This window comes from Aureococcus anophagefferens, assembly GCF_000186865.1.
Source record: "Aureococcus anophagefferens unplaced genomic scaffold AURANscaffold_17, whole genome shotgun sequence".
Classification (NCBI taxonomy): domain Eukaryota; class Pelagophyceae; order Pelagomonadales; family Pelagomonadaceae; genus Aureococcus; species Aureococcus anophagefferens.
This window is the reverse complement of record NW_008705577.1, coordinates 730,291-743,175: the sequence shown is the minus strand read 5'-3', so window position 1 is coordinate 743,175 and position 12,885 is coordinate 730,291. Positions and strand designations below refer to the sequence as shown.

At 73.6% G+C, this 12,885-nt stretch overlaps 2 protein-coding genes across 2 annotated transcripts; one reads left to right on the top strand and one right to left on the bottom strand.

Annotated features, from left to right (window-relative positions):
• Window positions 1–7,744: 7,744 nt before the first annotated feature.
• AURANDRAFT_4661 (hypothetical protein) lies at window positions 7,745–8,491 on the bottom strand (the record flags this gene model as incomplete). The annotated part of the gene is made up of 1 exon (XM_009040793.1): window positions 7,745–8,491. A coding segment is annotated over one exon (747 nt), but the record flags the coding sequence as incomplete, so codon positions are not given.
• A 2,838-nt stretch (window positions 8,492–11,329) lies between these two features.
• AURANDRAFT_29666 (hypothetical protein) lies at window positions 11,330–11,575 on the top strand (the record flags this gene model as incomplete). Its single annotated transcript, XM_009040891.1, has 1 exon — window positions 11,330–11,575. A coding segment is annotated over one exon (246 nt), but the record flags the coding sequence as incomplete, so codon positions are not given.
• Between the last annotated feature and the right edge of the window lie 1,310 nt (window positions 11,576–12,885).

The window sequence follows — 12,885 nt, the reverse complement described above, 5'->3', positions numbered from 1 at the left end:
GCGGCGAACTTCAACCAGGACATCGGCGCCTGGGACACGGCGGCCGTGACGGACCTCGCCTTCGCCTTTGCCTCGGCCGCAGCCTTTGACGCGGACATCGAGGGCTGGGACGTCCTCGCGGTCACGGACATGGAGCGCGCGTTCGCCGGGGCCGCGGCCTTCGACCGCGACCTGAAATGGTGCGTGCCCGCGGAGCTCGATTCGTCCTCGGAGACGCCCGACTGCTCCTGCGGCTGCAGCGTCGAGAACTGCGGCATCGCCTTCTCGTGCGTCCCGACGGCCGCGCCGACGTACGAACCGACGCCGGCGCCGTCCGTCTCGCCGACGCCGGAACCGTCCGTGTCTCCGACGCCGGCGCCGTCCGTCTCGCCGACGCCGGAGCCGTCCGTCTCGCCGACGCCGGCGCCGTCCGTGTCTCCGACGCCGGCGCCGTCCGTGTCTCCGACGCCGGCGCCGTCCGTCTCGCCGACGCCGGAGCCGTCCGTCTCGCCCACACCGGCGCCGTCCGTCTCGCCGACACCGGAGCCGTCCGTCTCGCCGACGCCGGCGCCGACCGTCTCGCCGACGCCGGCGCCGACGCAACAGCCCACGGAGGCTTCGTGCCCGGATTTGACGACGGACTCGAAGACGTGGCATCAAAAAGGTCGCAAGGACCGCACCTGCGCGTGGGTCGGCGAGAGTCCCGCGCACCGCTGCCACCTCAAGTCCGCGGACAAGGTGCTGGCCAGCGCCGCCTGCCCCAACGCGTGCGACGCCTGCCCGTGCGCGGACTCGGCGACGTGGATCCGAAAGCGCGCCGACGGGAAGGCCTACAAGGGCCAGGACTGCGCGTGGGTCGCGCAGAAGGCGAAGCAGCGCTGCAAGCTCACGTCCCACGGCGAGGACCCGGCCAACGTCGCCTGCCCCGTGGCGTGCGACGCCTGCCCGGCGAAGCCCACGCCGAAGCCCACGCCGAAGCCCACGCCGAAGCCCACGCCGAAGCCCACGACGACGGCTCGTCCACCGGCCCCGGCGTGCGCGGACTCGACGTCGTGGTACAAGGGCAAAAACAAGAAGCAGACCTGCGCGTGGGTCGGCAAGGAGCCCGCGAGCCGCTGCAAGAACAAGTCCAAGGACCGAGTCAAGGCCCGCGACGCGTGCCCCGTGGCCTGCGACACCTGCCCCGCGTAGCGCGAACGCGTGTAAAGGTACTGCGTAGCCGCTCTCCCCAGGGACGACACGCGCCCATCGGAAACGCCCGCGGGACCGTTGGGAGCTCGAGGGGCGATCCCGGACGCGCGCGCGAGAGCCGCTAGGAGGCCTGTTGGGCCGGACTTGCACGCAAGGTAGCCTCAAGGTGCGGCGGGCAGCGCGGGCTGCCCAACTGGGAACGATGCCTCCGCTAGCCGTGCGCGCGCTGCCGGAGCCGCTGGAGCTCGTGCCCCAGTGCTGCGCCCTGATCCCCGGCCAGCGGCACCCGCCGCCGCCGACGGCGTGCGCGCTCAGCGCCGACGGCCGCTGGGCGGCGGTCTGCGTCGGCGACGAGGTGCGCGTCGTCGACGTGCGGGCCGTCGCGTCGCTGCGGAGCCCGGGCCTGGGCCACACGCGCTGGGTCGGCGGCGAGCCCGGCGCGCGCACGTCCTGCGCCGCCTTCTCGCCCGACGGGGCCGCGCTCGTCGTCGGCCGCTGCGACGGCGCCGCGGTAATCTACGACGCCGCGACGGGCGCGCGGCGCCTGCTCCTCGCGCACGTGCCCCGCGAGGAGCTGGCCGAACTCACGGCGGCGGAGCGCGAGGGGCGCAGCGACGCCGTCTACGCCGTCGCCGTGTCCGCGCCGGACCGCGAGGCCGGCGAGGCGCCCGAGCGCTACGTCGCGACGGCCGGCGCGGACGGGACGCTCATGGTCTGGCGGCTCCGCGACGGCGCGAAGCAGCGCGAGCTCAGCGGCGAGGTGCGCGTGGACCCGTCCGAGGTCGAGCGCGCGGAGAACGACATGATCACGTCCTGGCTCTCCGAGGACATGCGGCGCATGCTGCGGGGCGGCGCGTCGCCGCCGGGCTACCGCTGCTGCTGCTTCGCCCCCGACGGCCTCGCCCTCGCGGCGGCGGGCGAGTGGGACGCCGTCCACGTCTGGGAGCGGCGCGACGGCGCCAAGGCGCGCGTGGGGTCCATCCGCGCGAAGACGACGCTGCCGTGGGCGGGCGTGACGATGGACCCGGGCGTGTCGCTCGAGGGCCACGGCTGCTGGGTCTTCGCCGTCGCCTGGAGCGCGACGCCGGGCCACGACGAGAAGCAGCGCTTCAACGGGGGCTGCCTGGCGTCGCTGGACATCCACGGCTTCCTGCGGCTCTGGGACGTGCCCCTGCGGGCGTGCGTCCGCTGGTTCCGCGCGCGCGCGTCCGCGCGGACCTCACATCTTCGACCCGACTTCCATGGGACAGTTTCGACGCAAGCGCTTCGGCATCGAGAGCTCGACGAGAGCCATCGATTCGTCCAAAAATCAGCCGCATCGCCTTCGATGTGGCCGAGCGAGAGCGTTCCGAAGTTCACCGGCGGTCGATTTCTCCGCGCAGGCACGAGTCCGTCGGCGCGTTCGTCGCGCTGAGCCCCCGGGGCGACTGGCTGTTGAGCTGCGGCTCGGAGTGCCTCCGGGTCTGGGACATGGACGACCTCGCGCCCGACGCGCCGTTGACGGGCAAGGCGGGCTTCCGCGCGCCGCGGAAGAAGCCGCTCGCCGAGGAGCGCTTCGCCGCGCGGCTCACGCTCTGGGCCCACGAGGTCGGCGTGCTCGGCGCGGCGGCGGCCTGGGTCGACTGGCGCGACGATCTGGGCGACGACCCGCCGTCGCCCGGCGACGACGAGCCCGACGGCGCGTGCGTCGTCGCGACGTTCGGCGCGGACCAGCGGTTCCTGGCCTGGAAGCTCGAGGAGGAGGTGCTGCTCGACGTCCTGTCCGTCGGCGGCCTGGGCGGCGTCGCGTGGCGCGCGGAGTACGAGACCGCGGTGCACGTGGCCAAGTTCCTGGGCCACGACGCGCACGAGCCGCGCTTCGACGCGTCCGCCGGCGCGGAGCTCGCGACGCTCGACCGAGGCGCGGGCCGCCTGCGGACCTGGCGCGCGCCGCCGGGCCTCCAGCGCGGGCCGCCGGCGTGCTCGGGCACGCTCGTGGCCGGCGAGCTCACGGGCTGCCGCGTCGCGCCGACGCGCTTCGAGGCCTTCGAGCTCACGCGGTGCGCGTGGCCGCCCGGCCGCGACGGCACGGCGCTCTGCACGGCCGATAGTGAGGGCACGGTGGCGACGTGGCTCCTGGACCCGCCCGTGGCGCGCGGCACCAAGGCGGGCGCCGCCGAGGAGCCCGCGCGCCGCGGCGAGGCCACGGAGCCCGACGCGGTGCACCTCCAGGCGCGGTGGTCGTACCACGACGGCGTGGGCCCGCGGAGCGTCGCCTTCTCCTGGCCCGGCGGGCCCGTCGCGTCCTGCGACGTCTTGGGCCGCCTCTACCGCTGCGACCCGGCGACGGGGCAGCGCGCGCACCGCGACGCGCACACGTTCCTCGACTGCGACGGCGGCTGGGCCTACGCGGATCTCGGGCCCCGGGCCTACTTCCCCCGGGGTCGCGCGCCGCCGCGGAACCCGGTCCCCCGCGAGCCCGACGCCTGGTGCCTCGTGAGCTTCCGGGGCAAGACGCTCGTCGCCTACGACCCGGCCCGCAACGGCTGCGAGGAAATCGTCGACCTGCCGGGCCACTGCCAGACCGTCGTCTGGTGCGCGTGCGACGCCGTCGACGTCTGGGGGCCAAACGAGCCCCGCCAGCTCCGCGTGACCTGCGTCTGCACGGGCGGCGTCGCCTTCGTCTGGGCCGCGACGGCGGCGCACCCCGACGGTACCCGGACCGCGCCGGGCAGTGTGGAAATCAACCACTGGTTTCGGGGGTCCCCACCAAACTTCAGAACTCTCTATCTCGGTCACATCGAAGTCGATTCCGCTGATTTTTGGACGAATCGATTGCTCTCGTCGTGTTCTCGAAGCACGGCGAAAGAGTCCGGTCCAAACCGTTCGATGACGCGCACATTGAAGTCGGGTTGAAGATGTGGAATCCACGCAGGCGCCGGGCGGCTTCTACGAGTGCTCCATGCCCGTGGGCCGCGACGACCCGCACCGCGAGGTCCACCCGGACTACTCCGGCGCGGCGGCGAACCGCGTCTTCCGCGCCGTCATCGACGCGCGGAAGAGCCGGCGCCAGGGCGTCCACCGCGCGACGATGAAGCGGTCCGACTCGGCGCGGAGAACTCGAAATCTTCGAGATGACTTCAACGCGCGCGTACGAGACTCTTCGGCCGTGCGTCGAGAACCCGACGAGCGCAGTCGATTCGTCCACACCCGAATCGACTTCGACCGAGCTCGAGCGTTCCGGAGTTCGGCCCCGGCGTCGCCGCTCGACGGTCGGCGTCCGCGCAGGTCCTACTTCGGGTCGAAGCCGGGCCTGAACCTGCGGCGCCACGTCGACATCTCGGGCCTGACGACGCACGTCACGGCCGAGGACCACCACGTCGTCGTCGCCTGGAGCCGGCGCCGCGTCGGCGTCTGGCGCGACGACCGGGGCAACCGCGAGCGCCTCGCGTACGCGCTCGTGGCGACGCTGGACCTCAACGCCTACTCCGTCGTCGCCGCGGCGAGCGTCCACGGCCAGTGGCTCTACGCCGCGTCCCAGCACGGCTGGCTCCACGCGGCGTGCCTCGACGGCGTCTTCGGCGCGTCGGACGAGCCGGCGTCGCCGAAGCGGCGGAGCCCGGCGGAGGCGCCCGACCCCCCCGCCGCCGACGCGCCGCGGGCCGCCGCCGAGGCCGCGGCCGCGGCGGCGCCGCCGCCGGCGGACACGCTCCAGCCCCTCGGCCGGCGGCCGACGAACGCGCGCGCGCGCGCGTCCGTGCGCGCGCGCGGCGGCGCCGCGGCGAGCCGGTCGCCGTCGCCGGCGCTCTCGGAGGCGTCGGAGGCCGACGGCGCCGCCGGCGGCCTGCGGCCCTCGGCGTCCGGCGCCGAGAGCCTGCTCCAGTTCCAGCCAGGGCCGCAAAAGAGAGCGACATTCCCAACTTCAAAGGCTCATAGCTCGGCCGTTTTCCACTCGTTTCGGCTGATTTTTGGACGAGCGATCATCTCTCGGAACGGCCTCGAAGCGTGGATGCTTTTTCCGGAACGCGCGCGCGCGGAACACTCACTTTGAAGCGACGTTGAATCACTCTTGTGCTGCCCAGGTTCCAGAAGAAGCGGCGCGAGACGAACGCGGCGCAGAACGCGTCCATCGCGCGGGCCCGGCGGTCGACGACGCGCGGCACCATCATGCCGGGCATGGCCCGCCGCGCCTCGAGCCGCGGGCTCCAGCTCGACCAGTCCCGCGCGGGCGGCGAGCGCGCGGTCGTCAACGCGGGGCAGCACCGCCGCGTCGAGACGGGCGCCAACGCGCCGCCGACGGCGCCCGTGGGGCAGCAGCGCGCGGCGCCGCCGCCCTACATCCCGCCGGGGGCCTAAGTCCGCCGGCGAGCACCGTCGGAGGCCGGAGGGAGGGGGGGGGTGGCGTAGGTTCCTTAAGTACTTGGTTCCTTAAAGGTTCGGGCCCTTGGTTCCTCAACCGATCGTCAATCCTTACGTACTCAAGGTCATGTTTACGCCGTCGCGATAAGTTGCAGGCAAAACCGCAGGAAGAGTCCATGAAGCTAACACCGGCCACATTTCCCTCTATGCCCTAATTTTCACAACCACACACTACGATACCATGTTGGTGCGTATATGAGAAAAAGCTAACAGCAACCTCTCCGTCGGAGCCAGTGCCCAGACGAGGATCGAATTGCTCGATGGATGCCCCGACCGAGGGCAGCGTCCGGGGCGGCTCCGAGGACGAGGGAAGCATGACCGCGCGCCTCCAGCGGGCGGCCGCGCACGGGTCGATCGGCGGGCGCGTTAGGGGAAGATTAGGAGCCAACCGCTACGTGGCGCGTCGTCGGCGAAAGGAGCCGCCGCGCGCCGGCCGACGCTCCGCCGCAGGTGCACGAGCGGGGCCGCGAGGCCCGGTGCCGGTACCGCTTCTGCCGCGGGCTGATCCCGGAGCGCGAGCCGCGCATCGGCAAGATCCCGCCCAAGCTCGCGGAGGACCGGCGGTGCGAGGCGTGCGGCCCGGGCGAGGACTCCGAGGACTCCGGCGCCGAGGGCTCGCCGCGGCCCGCCGCGGGCCCCCGCCACGGCAAGGCGCAGTGGCGCGGCGCCGGCGCGGCGCGCGCGCGACGCGCCGGCGCGACGCCCGCGCGCGCGCAGGTTCCACCCGCGGTGCGGCTTCCTGGCCCTGCGGCACCTCCGGGGGAGCAGGACCATCGAGGCGGCCGAGGACCTCGAGCTGCTCGACGACCTCGCGCCGGAGCTCCGCGGCGCCGTCCTGCGGCTCTTCGACGAGCACCTGGCCTGGCGCGCGCCGGCGCGCCGCGGCCGCGCCCGGGCCGCGCGACGAGCCCCCCGCGCAGGTTGGCCGAGCACCGGCGGCGGCGCGGCGAGCCCCCGCCGCGGGGCGCGCGGCGGCCGTGCGACGCGGCCGACGGCGACGGCGCGGACCGCGCGCCGAGCCCGCGGCCGCTCGCGCGCGAGGCCGACGGCGACGGCGCGGACCGCGCGCCGAGCCCGCGGCCGCTCGCGCACGAGGTCACGTCGGAGCTCGAGGACCGCGCGCCGAGCCCGCGGCCGCTCGCGCACGAGGTCACGCCGGAGCTCGAGGGCCGCGCGCACGTCGAGGCCGCGGCGGCCCTCCTCCGCGACGCCGCGCCGATTTCGGAGCCGCCGGCGATCCTCGCGCGGACGGCGAGCGGGCTCCTCGCGCTCTACCCCGGGGACGGTGGCGGCGGCTCGCCCGCGTCGCGGTCGTCGCTGTCGTCGCTCGACCGCGCGTCGCGCGCGGGCTCCGAGCCCAGCTCGACGTCGTCCTACGCCGAGGCGGCCGCGGCCATCGCGCGCGCGGGCGTCGTCGGGCACCGCGCCGGCGCCGCGGCCGGGATCTACCGGGCCCTGTCGGACCAGTCCCTCGACGACGGGCCGGCCACTCTCGCCGCGCTCGTCCGCGCGGACCGCGTCCACGCGAGCGCGGACCGCGTCCACGCGAGCGCGGACTCGCTCCTCGCGCTCGCGCCCGGGGACGCGCGGCGCCGCGCCGGCGACGCGCTCCGCGGCCGCTTCTTCGTGCCCGCGGGCCTCGACGCGCTCCAGCTGCCCCTCCCGCAGAGCTTGAGCGAGAACTCGCTCCTCCGGCTCCTCGCGCGCGGCGGCGACGGCGACTCGCCCACGCTCGACGACGCCTCGAGGTCCAGCGGCGGCGAGGGGCCCGGCTACGAGCTCTGACGCCGCGGCCGTCGTCCCCGGAGTCGGTCCCCGCGGCCCGAGCTTCGCGTCGCGTCTTTCGCTGACCCGCCTGCCCCGCCCTCGCAACAAAAACGCGGGACTCCTCGCCGAGGAGTCCCCTCCACTTGTTTGCCCGCTTTTCGACCACCACCTCTTCCCCGGTTTTGAGTCCAAGTTTTGACCAACGCACCCAGAGAGTACCTTCACTCCGCACGCACCCAGCTACTTAGTAAAGACCAACTCGCCTACGATCTCCCCAGAGAGCGCCGTCCCTCCGCGCACCCTGGCTAGACTCGGGTCGCCGGACCCGGACGCGCGCGATCGTGGTTAGCGGGGGGGGCGATGGATTGGGCGCTCAGAGCGCGCCGGGCACGAGCGAGAGCTCGCCGACCCAGTTCTCGCCCGCGGCGAGGGAGACGGGGTCGAAGGCGACGGACTCGACGCAGAGGAAGTTTTTGTAGCCCATGCCCTCGTCGCCGTAGGGCGACCAGAGGACCGTGTCCTTCCAGCCGGCCTTGTTGTCGATCGTGAGCGCCTTGCCCTTGCCCTTGTCCTTGAGGACGGGGTCGTTGCTGCCCTTGTAGACGCGGTCGTACTCCTCGCCGACGGTGATGACGTCGCGCGTCTCCTTCGTCTCCTTGGGCGGGTCCTGCATCTTGTCGAGGAACGTCTTGCCCTTGAACGAGCCCGCGATGGACGTCGCGTTGATGTCCGAGACGTCGAAGTAGGAGTGGAGCGCCGCCTGGAAGTCGAAGGAGTCGCCGCTGCCCGTGTTCGTCACGGTCATCTTCGTGTCGAGCGACGCCGCGGAGAGCGCGACCTCGAAGTCGACGACAAAGGGCTCGTCCCACATCTCGCGCGTGTACGCGGACGGCGCGAGGCGGAACGTCACGGAGGACCCCTCGGTCTTCACGATGTCCCAGTCGACGTTGCGCGCGAAGCCGTGCTGCTGGATCGCGCCGGGGCCGAACTGCGGGAAGCAGTGGCTCAGGCCGCCGGAGATGGGCTTCGACCCGTCCATCTTCGCGTCGGGACGGACCGCGATCCACTCCGTGCCGGACGCGTCCTTGTAGGACGTCACGTCGGCGCCGTAGACGAAGGCCTTGGCGCTCGCGCCGCTCTCGTGCTCCAGCGCCACGTAGTAGAGGCCCTCGGCGTCCTTCTCCAGGTACGCGCCGGACTTGGGGCCGTCGTCGTCGCCGGCGCGGCGGAGCGTCGGCGCGCGCGCCGACCCGCGGGGCGCCGTGAAGGCCCGGGTCGTCGCGAGGAGCGCGAAGGCGGCGGCGCGCATGGTACCGGTGGCTGGCGGCTGTGCGACGACGATTGACGCGAGCTCGAGTGCGAGCGCCTCAACAACCTCGCGATCCTGTGACGCCACAGCCGATTTGTGAAGTTCATGATGCGGCAGGCTCGCCTTGTTGATTGGTTCTTTTTGCGGGGCAGCCTCTTGGACCATACTCGTCGCGGCATGAAGCTCTCGCTGCTTGCTGCTCGCCGCCGGCGCGTCGGCGTTCGCGCTCGACGCGCGCTTCGGCGACCGCGACGTCGCGAAGACGCCGACGCTCGGCGCGTTCTGCGCCAAGATGACGGACAGCATGTTCGAGAACGGTGCGGCGAACCCGACCCAGAAGATCGCCTACGACCTGTGCCTCGACACGAGCAAGGCGTCCTGGAGCCGCACGGAGACCGACGGCTCGAAGCAGATCTTCAACGGGAGCCACCTCTTCACGCTCGACAACGCGTCCCACTGCAAGGTCGTCGTCCAGGCGCCGGACACGAGCGCCATGCCCTTCACGATGCCCGTCGTCGACGACGGCGCGGCGAAGAACGGCACGGCGACCGTCGACGGCGTCGCCGTGACCGTCTACCACATCAAGCGCGCGGCGGCGCACAGCGGGTCGTTCTTCCAGCCGGCGGAGGACATGTACTGGTCAGCGTCCTGTGGCCGTGACAATTTTCGAGAGATTTCGGCTGGGAAAACGATGAAAAATCGTTACCGTCATGCTTGGTAGGTACTGGTTCGTGCGCGACGACAGCGCGCTCGTCCAGTCGGAGTGCGTGATCGCCAAGCAGGACGGCTACCCCATGAGCACCAAGGCGTACCACGACTACTTCGCGCGCGGGGCCTACGAGGCGACGGTGCCGGCCGACGCCTTCGACCCGCCCGCGGGCGCCGACTGCGTGATGCCCGGCCACATGGTCGAGCGCGACGCGTCCAAGTTCAAGTCCTGCGCGGGCTGCGTCGACACCGACGGCGTCAAGTGCTGCGCCGAGTCCAACGCGACGACGCCCTACTGCCTCAAGACGACGTCCTGCGAGAGCCTCCCCGCGTTCCTCTGATTGATCCCGGAAGACGCGCGATTCGAGCGCGCCGCGCTCCGCCCGCCCCCAAGTAGCGGCGGGCGTTACATCCCCGGCCCCCCAGACGACCTAGCGCGCCGCCCCGCGCGGCGGCGGCTCGCGGCCGTAGCCGTAGCGCTGGGCGAGGCCCCAGACGCGGTCCGCGAGCTCGGCGTCGAGGCCCGCGAGGCGGTCCCAGGTGACCTTGAGGCTCGAGCCGCCGTGGTTGCCCGTCTCGAAGGACTGGGACGCGCGCGTCGCCGTCGCCGCGCCGCGCTCGCACTTGGGCCGCGCGACGCCCGCGGCCTCGCAGAGCGCGACGTAGTCCGCGCGTTCGATCTGGAAGCGGACGTCGGCGACGGGCTCGATCATGGCGTTCCAGGAGAGCCAGTAGACGCCGAAGCCCCGCAGCAACGCGTCGACCGACGCCGCGGGCCAGTCGCGGCCGCCCATCTTCTTCGCCCGGTTCGTCTTGCGGTTCGCGGCGATGGACCTGCGCGGTACGCGTCCTCGAGCGGTTTCGGACCAACGTAGGTCGCCGCGCGTCGAGGCAACGACCCGTCCAAACATCGGCCGGAACGACGCCGATCGAGCTCGCGCGCGCGGCACCGGCGGCCGCGTCCCGCGCGGCGGCGCGCGCGCGCGTGGCCCCGCTCAGGTCCCAGGCCGACGCGTTCCTCGGCGCGGCCAGGGGCGGCACGGTGAACTCGTCGATGTGGACCCAGCACTCGACGCACTGGCCGAAGGCGACGGACGAGCTCAACACCTTGAGCGGGTGGCGGACGACGTGCGCGAGGACCCGGTAGCTGCAGGGGCTCGTGCTCTGGAGCCGCGCCCACTCGACCATGGGCGGCCTCAGCGCGTTTCCCCTGAAGCCCCAGGCGTCGTAGGCGCCCCAGGCTTTGAGGAGCGACGGGCCGTGGCGCGCGGCCCACGACACGAGGATCGCGGCGTCGGGCTTGGGCACCTCGTGGCTCACCTTCTTGACGACGCGCATGCCCCCGAGGAAGGCCTGGATGAAGTGGGTCCCGGACCCGCCGCAGCCCGTCACGAAGAGGGGCCGCACGCACGCGCCGCGCGCCGCGCCGGCGCCGGCGCCGGCGCCGCCGCCGGGCCGCCGCCGGGGCCCGCCGGGCCGCGCGCCGCCGCGGCCGCCGGGCCGCCCGCCGGGCGCCAGCAGCGCGCGGCGCGGCTTCGCGAGCGGCGGGTAGGCCGCGGGCTTCGGCGCGGCGTCGTCGGCGCAGGAGGCGTTGTGCTTGAGCATGAAGCGCTGGTAGGCGCAGGTGCCGCCGACCTCCTCGAGCGCGCGCGCCTGGTAGGCCAGGTACGACGCGAGGGGCGAGGAAACGGTGGGAGACGTCGCCACGGCCAGGACCACGAGGCGGAGGCTGCCCCAGCCAGCGCGGCGGCGGCCCATCGTTGCCGGGGAAGCCGCACCGGGAAGTGCACCGGGTCGACGGTGAATCGCTGAGGGCGCGCGAAGTCAGGCGCGAAGTTCAGGTCGTCGCCGCCCGCGCCGCCCGCCGCCGCGCACCCACCACCACCCGCGCCGCCGGCCGCGCGTCGCCCGCGGCCGCCGCGGCGAACGACCCGCGCGCCGCGCCGCCCTAAAAAAAACCTCGTAACCGTCGGGACCATGTCGTCGAAGATCCAGTTCCGGTTCCAGTCGTCCAAGGCCTTCGACGCCATCACCTTCAGCGGGCTCATGATCAAGCTGCTCGAGCTGAAGCGCGCCATCGTGGAGAAGCTCAAGCTCGACCGCGCCCACATGGACTTCGACCTCGCGGTGAGCAACGCGCAGACGAAAGAAGCGTACGGCGACGACAACATGATGGTACCCAAGAACACGTCCGTCGTCGTGCGGCGCGTGCCCGCGACGGGCCAGACGGGCCTGCTGGCGCGCCTCGAGGCGGGCAAGGGCCGGCTGGTCGGCCGCGCCGCGCGGCCCATCGACGTGCCGTCGCGGAAGGCGGACGACGCGCGGCGGTCCGCGGGCGGCAACCTGACCGTCGGCCGGCCCCGCGCGGCGTCGGACGCGAGGCGCGACGCGGAGACCGACGCCATCCTCACGAACGTGAGCGACGCTTTGGCGGAGTTCAAGCCCAAGGTGCCCGGCGGCGGCCGCGGCTTCGGCCAGGCGTCCGGCGGACCGGTCGGGGGAACGGCCGGCGGCCGCGGCGCGGGCGGCAAGGGCAAGGGCGGGGGCATCTACGGCCCCGGCGGCGGCGTCGCGGGCCTGTTGACGACGCCGCCGCCGGCCTACGTCTGCCACCGCTGCGGCAAGACGGGCCACTTCATCCGCGAGTGCCCCGAGAACAACAACCCGGATTTCGTGAACCAGCCGCGCGTGCGCCACGGCGTGCCCGGCGTGCCCCGCACCTTCCTCCAGCCCGTCGCCGACGGCGCGACCTTGGACGAGGGCGGCTCGACGCTCGCGCGCGACCCCGAGGGCAACGTCGTCGTCATCGCGTGCGACACGAGTCGCTTCGACCGCCTCGTGCAGCAGGGCGCGGGCAACGCCGCGGGGGGCATGGACGCGAGCGACGTGGCCGCGATGACGCGCGACGCGCCGGCGCACTATCTGTGCCGCATCTCCGAGAAGCTCCTCGACGACGCGATGATGCTGCCCTGCTGCGGCGAGTCGGTGTCGTACGCCGCGGCGTTGAAAGCTCTAGCCGGCGGCCGCTGCCCCTTCTGCCGCGCGGCCACGTCGCCGGACAATCTGGTGCCGAACAAGCAGCTCCGCACGGCCGTCGCGCAGTACACGGCCGACTGGTCCCGGGCCGACAAGGCGCGCCGCGAGCGGCTCCGCGACGACGCGTTATTAAGGCGCGAGGCCGAGGACGCGCCGGGGACGATGCTCAAGCGGCGGGGCGTCGACGCGGAGCTCGACCTCGGCGGCGGCGAGGCGGTCATCGAACCGGCGGAGGACGCGCCACCGGCGGCCGCGGGCGACCCGTCGGCCGGCGACGACGACGACTTTGGGGGCGACGTCTTCGCGCCGACGGCGCCGCCGGCCGCGGAGCCCGCGGAGCCCGCGGCGGCGGCGCCGGCGGCGGCGCTGGCGCCGCCGGCGGCCGCGCCGCCGCCCCGCGCGCCCGCGCCCTTCCAGGGCGGCCCGATGATGGCGCCGCCGCCGTTCGGCGCGCCGCCGCCGTTCGGCGCGCCGCCGCCGTTCGGCGCGCCGCGGCC